Consider the following 24,977-nt stretch of genomic DNA (forward strand, 5'->3'; position numbering starts at 1 on the left):
GCAGAGGGCACCACACCCCCTTGTTTCCCAAGGACGGAAAAGGCTCCGCGTTTTAACCCAAACCCCAGCAAGCTTTGACAACTTTCCTTTCGAAGGGATATTGTCCGGCATTTTCTCCTACCCCATAGACGCGGCCTGTCTCTTCTCTGTCTTTGCTCCGAGGAGCTCAGGGTACTTCAGATTCTCCAGTACTTCAGATTCTCCAGTTTACCAAACCTCACGCTCTCTGGAGATCTGTAAATGGCGTGGCTAATAGCTTCACGTAAAGCAGTGGGAGTAGAAAGAACTGAAATGACTCAAAAGTTACGTAAATTAGAGAAAGGCCCCTGCGGGGGGGGGGGGGGGGGGAGGCTGTTGCTTATATTACATGATATGATTACATCTCACAGTTGTCCCTTGCTTGGGGTTTTTGCCCCAAAACTTGTTTTCACGCTAGCTATTTGGAACTTAGCAGATTTTTTCCGTAGAACTGTTTTTCATGCTGGTGCTTGTCAGAGGCACGGAATTAACGTGAAACTTCGTGAACGTGAAACATGCCGTCCTGGGGCTGATCTGCGGAGAAGTCTGTTGAGAATCCCAGCCTGTCCCACGGCTGCTCCCTTCCCTCCCGCACGCCCCTCTTGCACCGTCACAACGTGTGCCAGGCGTGGGCAAGGGGGCGCCCCCAGTCTCAGGCGCTGGCCACGGCCGGCTGGGTGGGGGGCGCGCGTCTCTGGCCGGGTAAGGTGTAGACATGAGATGCCGGGGGAGGTTGCAGAGTTTGGGCAGGACATGGAGGACGCCGCACAAACCTGGGGCCTGGGGGGAGGGGGGGCAGAGGCGCACCGGGAGCCGCCGTGTCGCCGCCTCCAGGAACGGGCTCCGCTTCCAGAGGCGGCGGGACTGTGTGTGCTCCTGCCCTGGGCTGCAGCCCGTCTCGGGCCCCCCATCCCGGTTCACGGTTCCTTCTGCCTGACACAGGAAGTCCCGGATCCCACCAAGTATTTCGTCACTCGGTGGAGCACGGACCCCTGGATCCAGATGGCGTACAGCTTTGTGAAGACGGGCGGCAGCGGGGAGGCCTACGACATCATTGCCGAGGAGATACAGGGCACGGTCTTCTTCGCGGGCGAGGTGCGTGTCCGCAGCCTGAACCCGGCCGCTCTTGCTTGGGTTACGTTCTTTTCGCGGAAGGGCTGTACGTCCAGGGTTGCAGAGCGAAAGGCCCATCAGGCCACCGGGGGCGCCCGGGCCGCGCAGTCGGTTAAGCGTCGGACTCGGTTTCGGCTCAGGGCATGAGCTCGGGGTCCCGAGGTCGAGCCCCGCGTTGGGCTCCCTGCAGGGACGGAGTCTGCTTCGGTCTCTCTCTCCCTCTCCCCTGCTCACTCTCGTGCTCCCTCCCTCCTCCTCTCTCTCTCAGGAATAAATCTAAAAAAAAAAAAGACACCACACGGAACAGCAGATGCCCCTCCACACCCTCCTCCCGCTCCCAGGACGGCCATTTTTAACCCTTCCTGTCATTTCTTCAGGAATTTGCTTCCTGCGTGCGGCCATTTCTGTTGTTGGCTTGCGACCTGACAAGGGAGCCACCGTGCGCTGACCTCCCGTCGGGCGGAAGGTCGCCGTGCAGGGATTTCACCCCGGGAGCGGCCTCGTGCTGCCGGGACGCGGCTTCCTGCGGAGCCGGGCGCACGACTCCTTCCTGGGCGCCTTCTCCCGGTCACGTGGCACCTCCCGGTCACGTGGCACTTCCCGGTCACGTGGCCCCGGTGCGCCCGAGCTCGGGCCGGCGCCCCTCCCCGCAGACCCCGCCCCGCCGCAGCCCTGCGAGCCGGCGCGTTCGCTCGGCTTGTGGAACCCCTTCCTGGCGTCCTCTGGTCGGCGCTCTGGCCTGCGCTGTTCACCTCTGGGGCCCCTGCTTGCCACTCTGCGCCGTTGGCGCTTTCATTTTCTAGATGCCTCTCTTTCTTTTAACATTTGGTTTTTAAATTGTGGTAAATTACGCATGACGTGCAGTTTACCATCGTAACTATTTTTTAAGTCCGCAAAGAACTTGTGTTCAGTCTGCAGTCGTCGCTGTCCGCCAGCCCCCGTTCCTACGCCTGGGCTTCCCTGATCCGCTTGAATACGGACAGACTTTCACAAACTCCCCACCGTCGTCTTTGGGATCCAGTTTCTTTACGGGAGGGCCTGAGAAGTCAAATTGTAGGAAGTACAAGGACTGCTGTTTTGGCAAAGGAGCTAAAGTTATTTTTCCGTAATCGTTTCTAATACTGAAGAGTCTCGTTACTTCACTACTGCATGAGCGTGGCACAGAATGTTAGGGGCCTCTCGGTCCCCCCTGCAGCACCCTTGTAGCCCCAGGCGCAGTTTCCAGACGCCATGAACGACTGGGTCCGTTTCCATCTAGAAGGAAGCTTTTACCATCGTGGCTGTTTTTAGATGTACAGTTCAGTGGCATCAAATGAACAGACGCTGCTGTGCCCCCATCACCAGCACCTATCTCCAGAACTACTTCATCCTGCGAAACAGAAACTCGGTGCCCATGGAACAGCACCCCCCCTTCCCCCTCTCCCAGCCCCTGGCTACCACTTGTCTACTTTGTCTCTATGAATTTGTTCTGGGTGTGTCATCCTCTCAGTGGAAGCCTACAGTGTTTGTCCTTTCCTGACTGGCTTATTTCACTCAGCACAATGTCCTTAAGGTTTATCTGCATTGTGGCACGTGTCAGAATATTTTTCCTTTTGAGGACTAAATCTATTTCATCGTGTGTATATAGATTTCTTTTTAAAAAAAATATTTTAGAGAGAGAACATGAGCGGGGAGAGGAGAAGCAGACTCCCCACTGAGCAGGGAGCCTGACATGGGGCTCAATCCCAGGACCCTGGGATCATGACCTGAGTCGGAGGCAGACGCTTATTGACGGAGTCCCCCAGGCGCCCTACAGATGTCATTTCATATATGCGTTCGTGTCCTGGATGCTTGACTTGCTTCTACCTTCTGGCTGTTGTGAGTAATGCTGCCGTGAATATGGATGTCCATCTGTCTTCAAGAACCTGCTTTGGGTTCTTTGGGGTATATACCCAGAAGAGGCCTTGCTGGATCATGTATTAGTTCTGTGCCTAGTTCTTTGAAGAACCACTACACTGTTTCCCACAGCAGCGGCATCCTTTTACACTCCGACCAGCAGTCACAAAGATTCCAATACTTGAGATTTTTTTAAGGTTGATTTATTATTTGAGAGAGAGAGTGTGCATGGTTGGGGAGGGGCAGAGGGAGAGAGAATCTCGAGCAGACTCTGTGTTGAGTAGGGGAACCTGATGTGCAGTTTGATCTCATGACCCTGAGATCATGACCTGCGCCAAAATCAAGAGCTGGACACTCAACCATCTGAGCCACTCAGGTGCCCTGCGATTTTTTGGCGGTTTTTGATAATCATAATGGGTATGACGTGGCCTGCCTTCTTTCTTGAGAAGAAACATTTCTGTTGAGAAATGTTTTGCTGTTTTGATCACTTTTTCTGTGTCTGTTTTGGCTTGCTTACAATCTAGACAGCCCTATCCTTCAGTCCTTGGTTTTTTCTCACTTCCGATCATCTTCTCCCCACATTTTTTTCTCTTATTTCTAGATCTTCTGTTACATATATTGGAACTCCTGAATTGATTGTCTAATTTCCTTTTCTTTGCTGTTACTCATCTCCGTCTTCTTATCCTGTTGTTGAGGTGGGGGAAATTCATCTTCCCACCCTTGAGTTGACTTTTGAAATTTTGGCTCTTTTATGAGCACGTGCTTGTCCTTGGATTATTCTTTCGGTAACACCCTCTTGCTTCATGACTCCTCAGAGTTCCTGTTTTGTTTCCTTTAGCCGGTGCCCCTCCCGTGTCCACATACTCCATCCTTGACTGTCTGCTCAGATTCGAGTGAGGCGTTTATATTATAAAAGCCTACAGAAAGCTCCCGGAAGCTTGCTGGCGGGTGGTTGGATCCCCAAACATCAGTCTATCTATAGCTCTTTCCTCTGGGAACGTAGTTTCTCTGCGCTTGGTGGCAGCTCCTGACATCCTGGGAGCCGGAAGTCTTGCTCTTAGTTATGAAGACTTGACTTAATCCCCATGTTGTTTGGTGCCCCACCCTTGCCTCTGCGTCAGATCTCCAGGTGGGTTGTGGTGGTGGGAGCGGGGAACCTGGTGAGGGACCAGATTGCTCTTCGTAGCCTTCAGCCCTGTTTCTACTCACGCTCAGCCTCTGCTCTGTGGTTCCTGATGCCTCCAGTGGCTGCTCTGGGGAGTGAATTGGTTGCTTNTGATCCCCCCCCCCCCCAAAACATAGCAGAGTAAGGTGAATTCTCAGCACTCTTTCATCTGTTTTCATACTGTGTATGTTAGCTTAGGACTCACACATCTTCTAGTGTCATCAAAAATGGAGTTGGTGTTATCTTTTCTCTTCCTGATTTTTGGAGGATTGCAAAAGAACGTCCTTTAAAAACCAGCTATCTTAGATGCGTCCTTGGCCTGCAGAGAGCCAGCTCTGTGGGAACGGCATGACAGCTTGCCACACAACCACTGTCAGTGCTTCCAGGAGAGGCTCTGTTAGGCTCATGAGATAGTTACTTCACAGTTTAAAAAAAAAATTTTTTTTAACCCATTTCTGTGAGGTTTCTGTTCCCCTTTCCCTCTACTAGTACATGTAACATTACATCCCGATCACGCCTCCATTTATTGAAGTCTTTGGCCCTGGATGTTTTCCTTCCATCCCAGCCATCAACCTAGATGACATGGCACCTAGCTTAGTTCCCACAGAGCTTCCTGTTCCTATCCTTCCCCATCTTCTGCGGTCTGCTCACCACACGGCAGCGGCTTTCCCACAGCTCCATCATTGTTCCTGCCCCCGAAGGCGCAGATCGGGCTTGCTGCTTTTCCTGTCCTGGTTTGCTGGTTCTGTTCCAGCTACACCCTCCTGGAAAGTGGGCTTCTCCCATTGCCAGTCCTCACCTTTCTTTCCCCTTCCTCTTAACTCAGCTCTGTCCTTCTGTTCCAGCCATCTAGCGAAATTCTAACTATGGATGGATTGGTTCGTGTTCTGTGCCTCCTTCGTTGCTGATTTGAACAGCAAGGTTGCTTGTCTGACAAGGGTGCAGGAACTGTGTCTTATTCATTATTCTTAGTTCAAGTACGTGGTATACAGAGGTGATATCCTAAGGATCGGTACACAGTAGTTCACAGGACTGTAGAGAAAGTTGTAGAATGATCTGGTGAAGGATGGTGGGATCACCAGAGAAGTACAGGAGCAGTGATGGGGGAGTAGTACTCATAGCACAAAGAAGTGCCATCAGTCTTTGAGGATCAGAGAAAAGTATAAGCTTGTATTATCTGTTGATTATCATCTGAGTTCCTTACACATGACCTCAAATTATGCAATTATTTCTTACAGGCAACAAACAGGCATTTTCCACAAACTGTTACAGGGGCATACTTGAGTGGTGTTCGAGAAGCAAGCAAGATCGCAGCATTTTGAATAGAATTTGTCTGGACCCAGCTTTCTTCTGTGCCCCAGATGGTAAAGTTTGAAACACATGTTAAACCTCACTTTCATAAAACCAAACAAAAAACCTCTGAGAGCATTAGCCCCAAGAATCCTTTTGAAGCACTTATATTTTAACTGCATTTTCCACAGGTTGATTAGGGCTATGTCTTCCGTATTTCAGAATAAGGCAGAACAGAACCTTAAATTAGATTTTGGATAGGCTTTCTTCCATGGTTGGATACTCCCTTTAAATCTGGCAATTTGTTGGGCTCATCAGTTTTCAAACATTGAGAAACCAAGCAGCAATCATTAAAAAACCAGACAAAGCCATGTATTTTTCTTCTGTGACAGTTTATTGGTATCTTTGCCAATGAGCCTTAAGACTTTTATATAGCTCCAATATTGAGCTTTTACTTAAAATTTAGATAGAAATCTTTCCATTTCGGATACAGCACAAACTCTTCAGTTAAAAGTAAATGAAACTTCTAGACTGTTTTGTACATATTTCTTTCCATTGGGTTATTCAAAAGAAATTTAAATTCAGGTATCTTTTGTGATACATTTTAGATTTGTGCACTCATTGGCAAAATAGCAAAATTTTCAATTCCTTAAACAGCATAGGTATTCTGTCATTTAGAATGGGGTAGAGATAGTATAGTCTTCATACTTTAGACCATTTAGAATATGGCTGTTTTTCTAAGAGCCAAGTTAGGGTGGATGGCACACTTTAAATAGCCTTAATTTTGGCAACCACTAGCAAAAAGATCTTTCTTGTCAGAATACTTTAATAAAAAACTCCCTCTACTGCCTCTTTTTAAAGTAACGGATTCAAACTCTAGGAGTATTTTTTACAGCATTATGTTTTCAGTATTCCATAGGCAGGTCCACTGGAAAACTGCAGAAAACCGTGATATCCTGGTAAATATTACACATTTAAAGCCATATCTTAAAAGCTTGAGAACATGGCAGATACTCAGTTCCTTTTTTCTTCACTCATGATAAAATAATTCAACTAAAATAAACACTGGTTTCAGGGTCTTCAGGATGCTTATCTTGCCAACAAGTTAGAAAAGTGAATGGTAACTTAAGTGCTTTTGTTTTAAAAAGTCTGAACAGTTCTTTCAGTTATATTAGTCTGCTTCAAAAAGGGACTCAAAATGACTTTAAAGACACTTTGCAAAATATTAGGTATTTTTAAAATTTAAAGTCAGCTTGTAAGTAGAAATAGTATTTTATGCAAACTTACAGAATTTAGACACATCCCTCCCCATCAAAGTATGATACAAACTCAGAAAAGCAAACAGCCGTAAATTGGTTTCAAAGTTAATGTTGATATTTAGATTATCTGATGATTGGGAAGTATTCTGCTTTAAAATGCTATGTATTAAAATGTTTAAAGAGTAGCATGTGTTTAGTGATAAATATAAAATATTTTAAGTTTGAAATGGCTCACAATTGTTTAGTCTCTGGGCACTTAAACTTGGTACTGTGCTACAAGCAAACTAAGGGAAAACCTAGTTAGCTGAAGTACGGTAAATGTGTATGTAAAAAATTTCCTGTCTCAAGTGACATCATTTGACTTTTTGTTCGTTAAGGAACCATGGTACTTTTCTTTTCTTCTTGAGTTTGTTTTTCACTGTTTCAAGATTTTATAATTGAATAGCAGTGAATACACAGTGTTTTAACTGCAGATTGTGAACAGCTGGTTGTATAAAACTGCTTAATAAAAACTAGACTTGTTTTTCAAATACGCTGTGCACTGTAGTGATGAGCGCACTTGTATTAGCCATGCCTTCCCCACGAACTTGCACGTATCCCCTCCATCCCCTCTCCTCCAAACCTTCTGTGGACTGTTTTTTAGCTCCTAGGTCTTTCTTACTCTGCTTACCCCCTTTCAGGTGAGTGATCATAAAAATAATTGTTAACCATAATCACCTACCTTTTGAAATCACTTCCCACTTTTCCTTTGTGACTTCTCCATAGTGCTCAACGTAAACGTGGTCCATTATCACTGAACAGCACTCCAAATTAAATGGGTCGTGGGGCTAATTCCACCTAAAAACCCCTGTTCTGAAATCCTCAGCTAGAGGGGGGAAATGCTACAGGAATTTAAGACATTAAAACAAGAGACAAGAGCATGGATTTATTATTTTTATTGACAAGGTTTATAAGAACAAATTAAATATTTAAAATCAAAGGCCAATTCTAAGGTCTCATTTAGTTTACTCCATTCATTTGTATTTATCCAGAAACAAGTCAAACCTGTTAAAATACCCAACAATCAATCAACACATACCATTTTTATGTATTTCCACGGATGGATTTTTAAACACTCAATTGGTTTATCAAAGGCCTAATTCTCTCATTAAGTAGCACTGTTTTATTTTAAAATTCAGAGATTCAATAAACTGATTAAGACAATTTAAAAGATAAAACAGTCTCATTCAGTAGTGGTCTGTATACTGATCACCTAGAATCCTGATTGGCCAAAATTTAAAACCCAAAAGCCCTGATTCCACAAATAAACTTCTTTAACGTTAAAAATAAGTCTTTTATCACTTTTGAGAAATATTTTGTCAGAGATACCCACTATTGCCTGCACATTAACTTCTAGCATTATACTCGGTACATTTATCATAATTATAAAGGTGGCCCGGTTTCCTGTAAATATCAGCATTTTATATGGGCAAAAGCAGTTAATAAAAATCAGTTCATTTATTATAAGCCAAATGTGCTTGTACTTAATCCCACCCTGTCCCCAAATTTTGAAGTTCTGATGTACTGATTTGGTTGATCCTTAATATAAAATGTATCTACAGACACTTGCAGAGTTAACACTAAAACTACAAATTGATGACACTTCTGAGGCAAAGCAGAGAACGATCTGTTCCTTCAGTGTTTTCTCCACTGAATTTTGACTTTCACTGCTCCGTCATACCATCTGGCCGAACACTGACATTTCATAGTTTATAACTGTAAAGATACCTACCCAGGAGTTTAAAAATTGATCTGCACAAAAGAAATAAAAAAACTTTATATACAACAAATTTGTTTTTAAAAATACAAAAATAACATCTGTCACTTTTGTCATGCTGACAATTTGACATATATACACATGCAGCAGAAAATTTTCAATTTAATCTCAATAGCTGAAGCCTGTATTTTTAATATGAACACACTGCCACTGACAGGTGTATATCCAAAATATTTCATGTAGTAAATACTGCCATAGTCTCTGCATGTATAAATGTCAGTAATAGTTTGTTCTACTTGATTAAAAGTATATCTGAAACAAGCGAATACTAAGCGCGCTTAAAATTACAACAGTTCGAGAATCTACGATCTCCTATGAAGAAATCCAAAATGTACAAAATACAACTATAAAAGCAAGGAACAGTTACTGCCATGCAAAATTTTAAACTAAAAACTGCATAGAAATGCAATTTAAAACAACAAACTCAAATTTACTTAACACTCAAGATAAAAAGATCAGCAATAAGTTCTACCAACACAATGCTTGCAGGGATTTAGAAAAGGAAATACATTCTCTTTGCTGGTATAATGGTATAAATCAGATCTTTACATCCACGGGACAAGTCATGTGTCTCCTCTGCCTCAAGAAATCAGCTGCAATGAGAGAAACAACATTTTCCTATACCCAATACATTAGGAACACAAAAATCATACCCCCCCCCCTTTTAAACTTCTGTTTTACACCACTGTGACCTTGGGAAATCTGTTGGGACCCATATCAAACTCTGGCTACTGCTGGTCTTCTGCCTCTGGTGGACAACAGTTATGCTCAAGTGGTTGTGAGTGTCTGTGACGTGCCTGGCTGCCCACGTGGGTACATGGCGAGCCTGAGGTCGGGTCCATCACTACTGTTCTGACTGTATTTTTAAGCTTTACAATGGGAGAGAGAAAATATTTTCCCCATCTATTCTGAGAAAATTTGAGGGTCAAATGTGATATATTTAGTGAAATGAATATTTTGAAAAAAATGCAGTATTTGATATACATCATTCCTTTGTCTTCAATGTTCAAAATGACCAAAACTGATCAAAAGGTAGATATATTTACCTCTTTAACAGTTGTTTTTATGAAATCTTTTCTTTCAGTTAAATCATAAGCAGGATAATTTTCATATACCTATAGTGAAAATGAAAAAGGTTAAAAGTAGATTCAGAAATCCAGTGCTATTCTTTATACCTTTGGATAAAGAAGAAATGGATGCCATATACGAACAGCTGCACGTGCGCGCAAATGTTCTCGCTCACCAGACAACTGCACTGAGCAGACAATAAACTAGCACGCGAACATTCTCTCTGTCGTATACGCTGCTGGGAATATTAGCTGAGGTAATAGACGTGGGCGAGGCAAACACCTACACAGAGATCTTAGGTAAGGGGACCAAGCTCTTTACACTGGCAGGTTATCTGTCAGATGTTTCCTAGAGACTTCCTTACGCTGCTTTGTTACGTCCTCCAACACTACTGAGGCTCCCCAACGTGAACTCTGATGAGCTTCAGCCTCCACTCCACCACCCTATCCCCTCCCCTAAGTGACATGTCCGAGACCCGGGTGGTCTCAGGAGTCCCTCTCTTTTGTCAACTCGCTCCCCGCTGCCTGACTTCGCGATGACGCCTGGGCTGACTCCATCGGCACCCGCAGGCTTCACTCCTGAGGTGCAGTGAAGGTAAGCAAGCTGCTTCAGTACAGGGCCAGACAGTAAATGGTTTCAGCTTTTCCAGGAGCACAGTTTCTGTCACAAGCACTCAACTACGCCATTGTCGTGTGATAGCAGCCACAGACAACGCTGGAATGAATGGATGTGGTTGTTGTCACATTAAACTATTTACGAAAACAGATGGGAAGATAGATTTGGCCCACAGGCTGCAGTCTGCCAGTTCCTACGAATAGAGTCAGTCATTCACATCACTCCAGTTGTTCGCCCTTGTTCTTTCTCTGCAAAACTCTAACCCTGAACTGGTCTAACTACCAGCTTTTCTATACAAAGGACTGGTCCTAGGATGCCTGGTGGCTCAGTCGATTAAGCATCTGCCTTCAGCTCAGGCAGCTCAGGGACCCCAAGTCAGGCTCCCCGCTTCTCCCTTTGCCCCTCACCTCGCTTGTCCTCTCTCTCAAATAAATCAATAAAATCTTTTAAAAAAATTAAAGACTAAAAGACTGGTCCCATTTCAAGTTCATGGTATCCAATGCCAGAGTCTCACCAGCAATCCCTCCAAGTATCTCACCAGGTCCTCCTTCACTCCTGTCAATGGCATCTTCATCCCTCCCCCCCTTGTGCTCTTGGGCCAAGAAGCCACTATTATGCATTCCTTCAACTTTCTGACATACCTCTTCCCCTCCACCTTATTCTGTCTGGATCCATCAATATTCCCCACGTCCTTACCTCTGCGTGGACCGTTTCCGTAACTCTCCCCTGCCATCCCAGCACTGTCTCCAAGCCTAACATATGCATGTGCTTTCTTTCCCCAACCTGCTTAAAAACTTTCATCAGCTTGTATTCCACAACCCCCCATTTAGCTACTATTTCCCTTCTAAAGCAAGCTGCTTAAAACAGCAGCTTTTAATTTATTTACTTTCATCACCAGTCATTCATTCTCAATCCAAGGGTAAATAATCCTTGCATTCACCATCCTCAAAACTGCTCTTATTACGTGACTCCTACTTCCTGAGTCCAAAAAACCCCCTCAAGTCCTTCTCACCTGACCTCTCCATGTTGTTAATATCTCCTTAAAAAATTACATAAGCGTATTTATAAAAGTCGAAGGCACAGAACTCGTCTCTCTCCACTCTGCCCTTGTCCCTCCCCCCAGAGGAAACCAGTTATCAGTTCGCTGTGTATTCTTCCAGACCTTTAAAAACGAGTTTTTACACAAACACATAAATGTACCAATGTGAATATTGTTTTTCTGTATTTACATAGATGGGGTAATATTCTATGTTTTAAAAAGTTGACAATACCTGGAAGGTTCTTCCATGTTCTTTTGAACTGCTACAGAAAATTCCAAAAGTACAAACATACCAGTTTAAACATTTGCCTATCGATGGCCAGTTAGGTTCTGAGTTTTCAATATTAACAGACATGCTGAACGTTACTGTGATCATTTTGTGCAGACGTGACTACGTCTTTAGCATAGAGACCTAGAAATGGAATTGCTAGGTTAAAGGGCATTTTGCGATTTACATTTTAAGATACTACTTAATTGTTCTCCAAAGTTGTTACAACTTTAAGCATGAGTACATCTCCCTATACCCTTGCCAAGCATGAAAACTGCTAATCTTTATAAAGATTTTGTCAAGCTAATGAGCAAAAATATTTCCACTTTTACCTTTCAGTACGGAAAATGTGTTTTCAAGTTTACAGGGCATTTCTATTCCCCCCCACCCCCTCAGCTGTTTTCCACAGCCCTCGCCCACTGTCTCATGGAAGGGCATGACCTTTTCTTAACTGGCCCTGCCCTTCCCCTTCTGGAAACTGTCTCCTCTGTCTTGGCTTTGATAGCACTTATCTCTCTACGGTTTTTTATATTTTGTAGAAATCACTTCTCGACTCTAATGTGAATGGTCTCCAGGACTCTCTGTCCTTTGCTTTCCTCTATCTTCTTGCCTGGGCCACCTTCTTTAGGCTTCTGGATTTAACTCCCAGCAGTAGCCCAGTCTGGCTTTCTCTCCTACCTTGGCAGAATTACAGTGGCCACAGCTTCTCTCACTTGGATGTTCCAAGCACCTCATGTCATAATGTCTAGAACGAAACTCATCTTTTTCTCAGAGTACTCTTTGCTCTGCTCCCCAGATGATTGATGCAGCCACACCCTAACACCCACAGCTGAGTAAGGTCTGGCCAGGCTCTCTCGATTTCTGACTTGGATTATGGCCGCCATGAAAATTTGATTATGACAAACTTGGGTTTCTTGCCTCTTAATTCCATTCTTTGTTCTTTCTCGATGTGTCTGGGATGACTCTTAAAAATCGGGTTGTGTCAGCCCCTGCTGATCAGCCCTCACTATCCCATTGAGCATCCCAATTCTCCCATTAGTTTCAGGGAAAAAACTAAACTCTGCAACACAGCATACAGGAGTTCTACAAAACTTCTTCTTTTCTTCCCTAACTCCTGCGAAGACTTCCTTCCAACTCTATTCTTTTTTTTTTTTTTTAAGATTTTATTTATTTATTTGACAGAGATAGAGACAGCCCGCGAGAGAGGGAACACAAGCAGGGGGAGTGGGAGAGGAAGAAGCAGGCTCATAGTGGAGGAGCCTGATGTGGGGCTCGATCCCAGATCGCCGGGATCACGCCCTGAGCCGAAGGCAGACGCTTAACCACTGTGCCACCCAGGCGCCCCCAACTCTATTCTTCTGCCAAATTAAGCCAATTACTATTCCTTGTGGTCACTGTCCTATTTCACACGCACGTGTCCATGTCGCTCAGCTGTATGGCACAGCTGATGCTCTAGGCTCTCTTCCCTCTTCCCAGGCCCAGGCATGCGCAGCTCCTTCTGTGGTGGTGTGGCAAGTTCTGCACTCTTCCAGCCCAGCCCCCACCAACCGTCCCCAGTGCACTGCAACAGCCGTCTCCCATCTCACCTAACAGTAAGTCCCCAACAGCCAAACAACGGATTCCCCAGCTTTACCCCCAAATCTATCCCAGTGCCTGGTCCACAGCAGAGGCTCAGTGAATGCTGAATGAATAAACAAAATAATCAAGGTCTTAAAAAAATATAGAATATTTCACCTTTAGTACATTTGAAATTTTAATTTGGTTTTACCATGAGAAACTAGATTCTAAACTCTCCCAATTTTGATCTAGAGTATGGAATCTCTATGGAATCGATTCAAGACTAGGTCATTTTATTTTCTGAGTATCAGAAAAACTTCACAGAAGTCTGAGCTAAAAACCTGATCTATACCATCTTGTAATAATAACCCTGAAAATAAGGTGGTCCATGAGATTCTCTTTTTGAAAATATTGATTTAAGTAATCTTAATCTCTACACCCAACATGGAGCTTGAACTCACGACCCCGAGGATCAAGAGTCACAGGCTCCTCCAACTGAGCCAGCCAGGTGCCCCGAGATTCTGCTCGTTTAAACTAACATAATCTAAGGATGCATCAATAAAAGTAGTTTCCAGATCATGAAAAGAAAGTTTTCTCTGCAGTGTAGAATGTATCACTTTAGCTTTGTTTACTGTACACATCCTACTGTTATAGAGGAAGCAGCCTCACTAGGGCAGAGACTTGGACTGACTGACTGCAGCACCCCAGCACCTGTAAGAACATGTAAGAGTTCAGCAGACAGTTACGCAGTGAACGCATGCACATAAGAATCTTGCTTTGAACTGAGGGCTGAGTGGACGAATTTTTCACATAAAAGCAAAATGATCCAAGTATCTGTCCAATTACCTCCTTGCAAATCTGCTTCATCGTGACTTCCTCCAAGTTAGCACTGGCCAGTAATTTCTTCACTGTCTCCTTTAACTCTTCATCTGTAGGAGGTTTCTTTAATTTTTTAATTAAAGGTTCATCATCTGAACTATCCTCAGATTCACTTTCTAAAAGTAAGATAAGCATTCATTAGATTCTCAAAGAGGTATCAGGAAAAACGATACATCACCACTCTATAAATTAGGTATACAACATGCATTAACATTTTTGTCAATTTTGAAAAATTACAACTATAAAAACCTGGTATACCACTTCCCCCCAGCCAATTTTCTTTGCAGTTTATCTATTTTTCACACACACTTCAAAACTGTTAGAGCATATGAGTTCTACCTTTAGAGTTGCCGAAAATGTGTCGTTTCTAACATACCTTTTTTGGAACTGTTTTGATTCTTCTTGGTGGTGCTGCTATCTGCCTTCTTAACATTAGCACTTTTTACAGTTTTCTTACTTTTAGAAGTGGCTTTCTGTTTAGGTTTTTCTCTTTTAGATGTCTTTTTTGGTGGCTGGTGGAAAGGAAAGCAAAGAACATATATTGATGAGATTAATTTCATTCCTCTATTCCTCTGTACCTCTCAAGAATATTAGAGAAAATTAATTTATTTAGCATCACCAAATGATAAATTATTACTAGTTACCAATTTCTGAGATAACCAATATCCCCAACAAACTTCACTTCATCCCAACACAAAACTAGTCACGAGAAGAATCAAACACTAATATAAGATGCCCAAATTTATTACACACTATAGACAGAAAACTTTATATGCACTGCCTTACTTTCATCTTAAAAAATGCCTCTAGAATATAGGTGATATTAATATTTTTCTATTGTCTCTCCCAGCTAGAATGGAAGTTCCATGAGGACCAGGATTTTTTTTTAACACTCTAAGTTCACTGATGTATCCCTAACTCCTAAAATAGTGCACCAAGCACAGCAGTTGCTCAGTAACTATTTCTGAACATACGAGGAGACTAAGGCTTGAGAGGTATTTTGTTCACAGCCACATAACAAAATACACAAGTGAGGTTCAAATAGATCTGACTCCAGAACCTGTTTTCTTAAACACTGACTCATAGCTGATTAAACAAAAGCGAAGTATATAAACGCAGATAGATTAAAATGACAAAATTATAATTTTTACTTTGTCCCAACCAGGGTCTTTGAAATTAGGGAACATTAATTCATTTAACTAATTTTTACAAAGTAGAAGCATCTTGTATATAAGCAAATAGCTCAAAATAACCTAAAATCTCATCCTAACACACCAAAAATACTGCAAATCTGACAGAATGTCTCTCCAAATGTTTTACACTTTAATTTCTGATTATAATTCCCTTTTTTTAAAAAAAAGATGGATATTGGTCTGAACTTACTCTTAAAATTAAAGTATATAGACCAATCTGTTCCAGGGGTAAAGGAGGCTGAGGCTCTAAGTGTGGTTCGGAAGTATCTCTTTCCACTTGCCACGCTGCCATCGCTATGTAGTCACAGCAGGCCACCAGCAGCAGCCTGTCCCGCCACAGTAATGTACTGCTGGCGGGGAGCTGGCTAACCGAGCTAGTTTAACTGCCACTAAAAAATGCATTTGAGAGGTGGCAAGGGGCTGAAACGTTTTCTAAAAGTAAAGTATATGAGCTCTTCCTATGCGTTATTATTGAGAGGCCATTTTTACTTATTTCCTAATTCTTGGAGGTGTTCCAAATAGTGGGGGGTGCTGGACAGGTTATTCTCTGTGACTAACTTGAACTAAGTTTTATTAGGTATCCACCTAATTCATAAGAACCACACTAAGCTCTAAAAGAGAATCCTAAAATTTCCCAAGTTCTGTTGTATATTTAATATGTAGAATAATCACTATTATGTATCACATTTTAGTCAAAGTTTAATAAAATCTGGATCTGTAGGTGATTAACATACTTTACAAGGAAGTAAGAAAGGGTTGGGGAGGGTGAGCAAGGGATAACAACACCGTAAGCATTATTACTTGATCCCACCCAGATTAGATAATTAGAATCACACACTTAAAACACTTCCAGAGCCTTTTAAGGCCAGGGTATACAGCTGTCATTAAAATTTCAGAGGGTGCACAATATGGCACCATTTTAAAACCTGCAAATCGGGAGTAGTACTAGGTTGACAAAGTATAAAAATTCACAGTGATAAAGGATAATCAAAGCCATCTCCACAAGATATCACACTGGACAAACACAACTAAAACGATGCTTCTTTCTATATCCCCCATCATCATCTAGCAGGGATAGTGTTCCCCAGTTTTTTAAGTGAACAACTAGCCTATTAAGTTAAGAGAAACACTGTAAACACACGGTCACAAGCACTATAGAAACCTAACAGGTAAGAGTGTGGGCTCTGGAGCTAGCTGCCTGGTTTCAGATTCTGGCCCCAGTTCCCTCATTTACAAAATGAGGGAAATGTGATAGTACTTAATGATTTTTATGGGGGAGTAAACGCATTCGTGGAAACTACTTTTAATGGTGCCAGACTCATAGGAAATGGTTAATGAATATTAGTTATTGTAATAACTAATAATTATGAGTGCTTCCTTTTGTAAAGGAATTCTTTCATTAAACACATGTAGTAACTTGGAAGTTTTAAAGTCTTCTTTAAAAAAGCAAGGCACATATAAAGAATAGATACACAGAACAAGAGCAGGAAGATAGGCTCAAGGACACCTGTGTTAACTAACCATGATGATTCTGCTTATTTCATTACTTTCTGGTAGATAGTACTGGACCTACAAACATCCACCCCTGTAATAATAAACCAGGTTGTTTATACCGGATCTCACTCATCTTTGGTAACCAGTTACAAGTTATTCTGTGACAAATGAAAGGCAGGAATTCAGAAAAGTGAGAAATGTTAGCATGGAGCAGCAGGGAGAACGGAGTAGTAAAATAATCTCTACAGAACCGCATATCTTCAGGTTTCATCTTGAGCAGAGAGGCAATCAGAGTAACTCGCATTAGCCTTGCGGATGTAAAGAATCACCTCAGCTTCCCTAATGGTATGTCTTAGATATGTACAGGAGGAGGTCACTCTGAAAATGGGGCATCCCAAAGGACCTTGGTACTGGGACACAATAGACGATTTCTGGTAGGTAAGGTAAACGTGAATAATTGGTATTTTGGAGGTAAAGAGACCCAGGGAGAGCGGAGAAGGGGAGTGAAAGTGAGCCCACTTAAACTCTACAGGAACTTTCAAATCCTCATTACCTTACTCCCCTCCTCTCCTTAGGAAAATCTCTCATGAGTCTAAATCCAGCCCACTAGCCGCCTCCTCTGAATCCTTCATTTTTATCACCAACTGATTAATCTGTGGTCCCACAGTACTTGGCCTACAATTCATGTATCCCTACTTCATGTGAAGCAGTGAATAAGAATACAAGTTTGAGAGCCAGACTTCCTGGTTCAAATCCTGACTCCACTACTGACCACTTTTGTATTCGCAAACAAATCACTTACCTTCCCTGGGCCTGTTTCCTCATCTGTAAAATGGAGGTAAGAATACCAGACTTTGCTGAATTTAATACTTTTTTTCACATTTTCTCATCTCAGCAGTATCTGACTGGGGTACATTTTATAATTTACATTAAAATGATGCCTTATAGGCATCGGAGATTCGATGAACTGTGGCCATATCTGTAGAATTGTTTTGAGGATCAAATAAGTAAATAAATATAAGGTAACAGCAAAAACATGTAATGTATACAGCTTTATTAAACTAATTATTTACAGCCTGTTTTCCCACCCTATCACAAGTTTTTTAAGAGTATATTTGACAATCTCCGTGAGAAAAGACACCTGACCGCGTTATTTAGCTCCATCCGTCCCCAGCAACCTTAAAAAATGTTTGGCATAAAGCAGCTATTTAAATATTTGTCATGTTCATATCATTTTTAGGATCTGGTTTACTTGTACTCTGAACCCAGGATGTGGTTAAAATGTAATTAAAAGGAAAAAGAAAAAGGCATCTCTATAGTACACTATCTTACATGAGCTAAATAAAAAAGCAAAGCAAAAAAAAAAAAAAAAAAATCCAAAGACAAAACAGTTTATCTCAATACAAAGGAGGAAAATGTATCTGAGTAGCTGAGAACCAACGCCTTACAGATACTAAGAAGCAAGACCTCTGATTCGTAAGTTCAGTGTGCCTCCTACCATAGATTATTAGTTGCTTATAGAAATGACTAACGTACCTATGTATCTCTTTCAAGCCAGAGTTGAAATGACAGAAATAAGCCAGTGATATCATAACCTATTTAGGTTGTTAAAATTAACTTTTTCCATTACATACAAATGTTACCAATGATAACAAAGAATAAAAAAATGTTGGCAGAAAATGCAAAACAGCAACAAAGGATCACCAAACTCTGTATTAGGGCTCTCTGGCCTTTGCCGTCCAAATTTTGTAGGGGCCCCAGGATCATTTCTTTAGATTTTTTTTTTTAAAGCTAAGATGGGCCTTAGTGTAATCCAATTTTGTATAGTTTTCACCAAATTTCTCTTTCACTCTGATCTCTCCTGTTTATCCTTTAAAAGCTCAGACCAAATTGTTACCTCCTGTGAAGTTTCCTGTCTGGATCTTTGCTCCCCACATGTCCCTAGAAAGAGGTAAATACCCTTTATCTTCTGAGCCTCCACATTATCTTGTCCAAATCTCTTTTTTGGCTTTTAAGTTATACTCTACTTTTTTCCTGCTGATCTTTGACTTCTCCCTTTCTACCAACAACTGCTGAAGGCAGAGACCCTGTTTTATGTTTCTTGATCTCCAGTGCGTGGCTCAGAACCGGCACTTAGTAGTTGCTACATAATTATTTGGAAGATTGAGATGGGAAAAGATTCTTGGAAACTAGGTAACTGCTGAAGATCTATTCCAGCCCTGAGGTTCCCTGTCACCAGCACCACTCTGCTTGCTAGGAGAATGTGTTTGCTACTAACAGCAGCCAAACTTCTTGATTTTTTAATATAACTGTCTTCTGGCACAACTTACCTATACAGGTTGTACATATAAGAGAAGGAAAAGAGACCATTCGGTAAATCGTCAAGGGTGAGGCCTGGGAACCTACGTATTTTTTTAAAGCCCTGCGGCAGACTCACCCAGTTATAAATCTTCTAAGATGACAGATAAATTTATAGTCTGAATCTCTCACCAAGCTTTCTCTATAAAGTGCCAGAAGGTAATTACTTTAGGGTTTGCGGCCTACATGTGCTTACTGTTGCAATCTTCATTTTTTTAAACAAATACTGCAAAAAAGGAGAAAACCATCCTCAGCTTCTAGGTTGTACAAAAACAGGCCATAGGTTGGATCTGGTGTATAGGGCTACAGTTGCCAATTACTAGTCTAGATTATGAATTATTGGAACTATACAAGTTAAAGGCAGGAACTAAATAATTTAGTCAATAAAATAATTTAATTAATATATTTATGTCAACAGCTTTATGTGTTTTTATAATCAGAAGTGGATATATACTTATCTAAAACTATTGCTTAAAATCAAATTTGAATCTAAATCAGTAGTTCTATCTAGATAACTCTGAAGACAGAAGCATATGAACTAGCAGCTCTGGAAAGAGTAATATGGACAAGATATTAAAAAATATTAGTGTACACCTGAAAATAATGTGACATTTTGTCAACTGTACTTCAATACGAAAAAAATACATACATATATTTATTATATCCTTGAAGTGCAAAAATGAAGATATATCATCCTCCCTTGGAGTCAAGACTGACTTAGATATACGATGTGAAAGTACATGGCACGTAGTAGATTCTCAGTAAGCCTGCTCCTTGTATTTACCAGGAAATGCTTACTGAATGAGTGGTAACTCTCCCCAGGTAGACTGTTCTAGAAGCCAGGTCTCTTTTTCCCTTCTCAGCAAAATTCAGGTAGAATGAACCATCATTTTGAATAAACAAGAATGATGCATCTATTACTTATACAATGTCCAACCTCCTGAGTTCTCCAGAGTCCAGCTTCAGTGCACTCCGCTCTAGCTCACCTCTCACGGCTTGACTTCTGGACACATTGTCTAACCACAAACAAGTGTGTCTGTCAGAGGGGGACCCTGGACCTTCTTGCTCCCTGTCTCTGTCCACATGTCCAACTTTCTATTCCCAAGGTCAATTTCAACTGGTATTTCTATCACTTCTCTCCAAAGCTGTCCCTCAACGATAGGAATATTTTCTTTTGGAATCCTATATTAAGTATCATTCAAATGGCATTTGGGTAGAAAATATTTTCTGGAACCTCAACAGCACTTAGTATACTCTCAATGTACTGAACTGAATAATGTAAAAGTGATAACATGTGAAACCCCTACTTTAAAAATCTCTCAAAATATTTTGAAAATTTTACTAATTATAGCAAACCCATTATGTGGCATTACAAAGGAAAAATGTTGGAGGTATTCATGAGTTAACTAACATTTTGTTATTTAATCAAACAAGAGTCAAGACTTGAGTCTTTCATCAAAATATATGGGAAAAAATTAGGTGATTAAGTTTAGAAAAACTTAAGAAAAGGCTAGTTTCCAAATTGTCATGGGATTTATTAAGATTCTGGCTTGTTGTTTTTGAATCTGCTGTGAGTGGTTCAGTCAGAACCATCCAGTATTGTAGTAAGTTTTAATGCGAAACAGACAAAAGAGAAACAGACAAAAATTGACAGCTGCCATTAATTTCAGATAGTACCATGTACTGTGATCTAATTTTGTAAAAGATTAATAATAGAAATTTTTTTAAATTTGAAGAGGATTTTTTGTATCTCTGATAACCATGAAGGTATAGAATCAGAGGAACAACACAAGCAATTTTTGAAGGAAGGCAAAAAAAAAAAAAATCTTGGGAGAAAAGGCTTACCTATCTTTTATAGGCAGCAGGGCTCTTGAAGGAGGGTCTCCAAAAAAGACGCCTGTCACAGAGCCAGAATCCTGTCCTCACAGCAGAAAGGTTGTACTGGGTGAACAGATGAACAAAATAAAAATTAGCTTAAAATACACTGTTCTTTTAACAACTTGGCTGAGATAACTCAAGAATGCCAAGAGTAAAGAATGTGAAAGGCTCATTATATTTCACAGAAGATTATGAAAGCGAGTTTAAGTCTAAGATTTTATTATGGTGATTATTCAACTTTGCCTTCCAGCAAAAGAGTTTAATAATTTACATGGTTTTGTAAATCCTCTGATCAAATTATGAGATGGGAACGGGAGGGGGGATTCTTATTTTTTAGAACACAATTAAGGACTAACAAAACTTTTACATTCACCCTCCTACTACTATCAAATAATTCCCTGAATGGTCCAAATATGTTAAGTTTATCAAAAACTATAACTGGAAGTTTCTCTGATCTGGCCAACATTATAGGATGGCTCACTCAACATCTTTATTCGCCTTCCTCCACAGACACAAGAAAGCTACCACCTGGATCTTAACAGCTTCCCCTGCAGCTAGAGGTAGAGAGGTAATAAAGTTCTGGCCAAGGGAACATACCCGGAGATCTCTGATAAAAGGCATCCCTTCTGGGGGAAAAAAAACCGAAAACGTTACTAGAAGAAAGCCTTTCGCTCTTCTCTGGAGCAGGGATTCAATGCCTAAAGGTAACCCTCATCTTGTGATCATGAGGTGAAGTACCACATTTGCAGATGGTGGCTCTAGAATAAAGAAGGTATTCAAATTCTCGATACCTTTCTTGAGCTAATATACTGGCTCCAAATTGCCTGTCTGTGGATTTCTTGTCATGAAAGAAAAAAGAACTCGTGTTTTGGACATTACTAGTAAGGTTTTTAAGTATTTATAGTTGAAGACATTCCTGATGTATGGGAGCATTCAGATGAATTTTAAATTTCAGTTTGTTGTATACTTTTCTAACTATAAGAATGTTATAAAAACACTAAGAAAAACAGAAGAGTATTAGAATAAAATTTTAAAAAACTAAGTATGCTTTTAAGGGTCTAAGAGATTATCAGAACCGTTTTCTCCAAGGTAGGAAGCATGGCTTCTCTCTGTACTCTCCAGTACTTCTCTATGCCTAAGGTCTAACACCGTGGTCAATAACATACCTAAGCATGGTTTAATCTCACTGGTTCATTTCAGCAATCTTCTCCTAAAGATGCTAACCCAGTACAGGAACCAGATGATTTTCAGAATAAGTTTATAGAAAATAACTAAACCTGTCATTTTCCTATTCCCTCATTTTTAAGAAATTTTATCTACACTACAAATTCCTAATTCTAAAATGCTCTCCTCCTACTGCCCTAAGAAGAAGCAAATGTCCAAAAGCCAAGACGGTAAGTTTAAAACAGTTCTTTTATAAAGTCACTCCTGGAAAGAAAGAGCAACTTCTTATTGGAGTTACTTCTAAAGAAAAGGAGGATTTAAAACCACTGTGAACCACTCACTGCCTATCACAGAAACAGAGCTCCAGGTCCAGAGAACCTCCAACAAAATGTCTTAGCAATTATTGTCAGGCTTAAATATGACACATTTTCTTACAAAAGACTTAAAAAACCCTGACAATTATTTTTACTATGTGGTTTTCAGTGACTTTTAATCCTACATTTAAGAGATAATCAATTTACTTATAAATATCCTAGTCTTCTACACAGCTAAATAGGAAAATGAGCAGGTGAATGAGTAACATTCAACCTCAGGTAACTGGTCAATGGACAACTATAACTTAAACTGGATTTCTGCTTGAGAGTCCTGACTTAAGCAATATGATACAGATTATTTAGTCCAAAGCCCTCAATTTACAGAGGAAACCAAAGACAACATTAATCTACCTAACTTCATACTTACTGCAGGAATCTAAAATAAAATAAGAAAATATTAATCAGGGAGAAGTCTTATTTATAAAGGGAAAATCTGTCTCAGGAAATAACAGAATAAGTAATATTAACTTAGCAACCTTCTATGGAAAGAGTCAACAAAAAAATTCTATGTACAGGCAATTCACAACTTTTCCAATCAACCTGTAACTGTTCTTTACGGCCTCTTAGAAAAAGAGGTCCTTTCAAAGTAATAATCAAGTGCTGGGGCGCCTGGGTGGCGCAGTCGTTAAGCGTCTGCCTTCGGCTCAGGGCGTGACCCTGGCGGTACAGGATAGAGCCCCACATCAGGCTCCTCCACTGGGAGGCTGCTTCTTCCTCTCCCACTCCCCCTGCTTGTGTTCCCTCTCTCGCTGGCTGTCTCACTCTAATAAATAAATAAATAAATAAACAAATAAATAAATAAATAAATAAATCTTAAAAAAAAAAAAAAGTAATAATCAAAACAATGCCATTTATGAAGTCCCTAACAAAGTTACTACTTAACTGAGTCCTCAAAAAAATGGAATAAGGGAAAATAGTTACCATAGAAATACTGTTCCTCCTGCTAGTACTTACCTTTCATAGGAACAGAACCGGTAATAAAGTTTTTGAGAATAGTCCTAAATTTGAGATAGCCTTTAGAGCCATGAATAATAGACTTATCAGGAAAAGAAAAAAAAAGAAATATTTCTCAGTCCAGATTTTATTGGACTGTATTTTACGAAGTTCGTCAGTACTAGCCCAAATAGAAAAACCAAAGCAGAGAACAGAGAGTTATGATAAAGCATTTATGTTGTGTGACTTTATGTCTGTAAAAGCCTATTTGTGTTTTCCTTTTTCCTGCATGGATTTTCGCCATTTGACCTGGGTTTCTAGCAAACGATCCTTTCTTATGGTCCTGCAGAAAGGCTGTGATTTATAAGTGGGGCAGTTCCACCTGTGATCATTGTCCAGGAACCAATATGGTTACAAGTCAGAGGTCATCTATATTCACAGACTTCAAGTAATTCTACTTAGGACAATAATCTGGAAAGCAAATAAGAAAATGAGTATAAAATACCCTCACCTTTTAACATGCATCTTAGTAATGACAGGAAGATTGGATTTAGGAATATTACATATGATAAAAGGTTATCTTAATACTAATAGTAATAGCAGCTAATACTTACATAGTACTTGTGCCAAGCACTGCTCTAAGTGCTTTAAATAAAGTTACTGAAATCAGCCCCTTTGTTGAGGCTGGTACTGTTATCAACCCTATACTACATATAAGAAGCTGAGGTATAGGGTTTATAAGTAATCTGCACAAAGTCATACTCAAGGGTGCAGCTGGGATTTGTACCCAGATAGTTTCCAAAGCCCATGCCCATAATCACATTGCCTCTGGAAAAATTAGATGTTTATATTCTATGACAACTTTTCTTTAAATCTGCTTTTTAAAAGGTTTGAGGAAGCACAGTGACTACATGTAGTAATAACCCAAAAATCTGTTGAATGAGGATGGTTACTACTGCAAAATTGCTATTATTATAGATTCACATATAAACAAACATGTTTCCCTCTTGATGTCCTTAAAATCTATTCCATAAAAATTTTAGGGCTGAGATCACTCATCTTCCCTTGCTCCAAAAATATATTATGAAATACCTGCTAGATTTGTAATATCCTTTTGTAAATTACGAAGCATTTCATATTTAGCTTTATAGGAGTCTTTATAAAATCTGACATTAAAATAATCACGGATTTTAAGTACCTAAAAACAAATACACATATACAATCAGAGTTCATCACATCTTTTTCCTTCTAATCCAGTAGTTACCAACTGGAGGTGATCATCCCGCCCCAACCCCGAAGGACATTTGGCAATGTCTGGAGACAATCGGAGGTTTGGGGGGGAGGGGTGCTATTGTCCTCTAGTGGGCAAACATTCTAGAATGCACAAGACAGCCCTCCACAACAAAGAAACACCTTGGCCCAAAAAGTCAAGCCAATTAATCAAGTCCCTAAATAAGGAAGATGACCCAATTTACACAGCAAGTTCTGACCACTGAAGGAGACACCAAAACAAAGTTAAGACAGAGTCTACCAAAACACTATTAGCCATAATACGAAATCATCTCCTTGACTGAGGATATGTATCAAGGAGAGGGTAAAGCTAACTTTTTAAATGGTTCAG

General features: G+C 40.8%; 2 protein-coding genes across 5 annotated transcripts in view; one reads left to right on the top strand and one right to left on the bottom strand.

Annotated features, from left to right (window-relative positions):
• The window catches only part of KDM1B (lysine demethylase 1B), a 56,793-nt gene extending 49,543 nt beyond the window's left edge, over positions 1-7,250 (top strand). For 3 of the 4 annotated variants that reach the window (XM_040645091.1, XM_040645092.1, XM_040645090.1), the window contains one exon: positions 961-1,357. In XM_040645091.1, coding sequence (XP_040501025.1) covers positions 961-1,278 — 318 coding nt within the window. In that variant the 3' untranslated portion in view covers positions 1,279-1,357. Of the gene's footprint in view, positions 1-960; positions 1,358-5,409 lie in introns of those variants that run through there. The other variant, XM_040645093.1, reaches the window with a different exon arrangement.
• A 390-nt stretch (positions 7,251-7,640) lies between these two features.
• Positions 7,641-24,977, bottom strand: part of DEK (DEK proto-oncogene) — a 29,334-nt gene continuing 11,997 nt past the window's right edge. Inside the window, exons 8-11 of the mRNA XM_040645094.1 lie at positions 14,339-14,474; positions 13,930-14,078; positions 9,583-9,651; positions 7,641-9,129 (exon numbers count right to left, since the gene is read on the bottom strand). Coding sequence (XP_040501028.1) covers positions 9,118-9,129; positions 9,583-9,651; positions 13,930-14,078; positions 14,339-14,474 — 366 coding nt within the window. The 3' untranslated portion in view covers positions 7,641-9,117. The remainder of the gene's footprint in view (positions 9,130-9,582; positions 9,652-13,929; positions 14,079-14,338; positions 14,475-24,977) is intronic.

The sequence above is a fragment of the Ursus maritimus genome, unplaced genomic scaffold, assembly GCF_017311325.1.
Source record: "Ursus maritimus isolate PB19 unplaced genomic scaffold, ASM1731132v1 scaffold_30, whole genome shotgun sequence".
Lineage (NCBI taxonomy): Eukaryota > Metazoa > Chordata > Mammalia > Carnivora > Ursidae > Ursus > Ursus maritimus.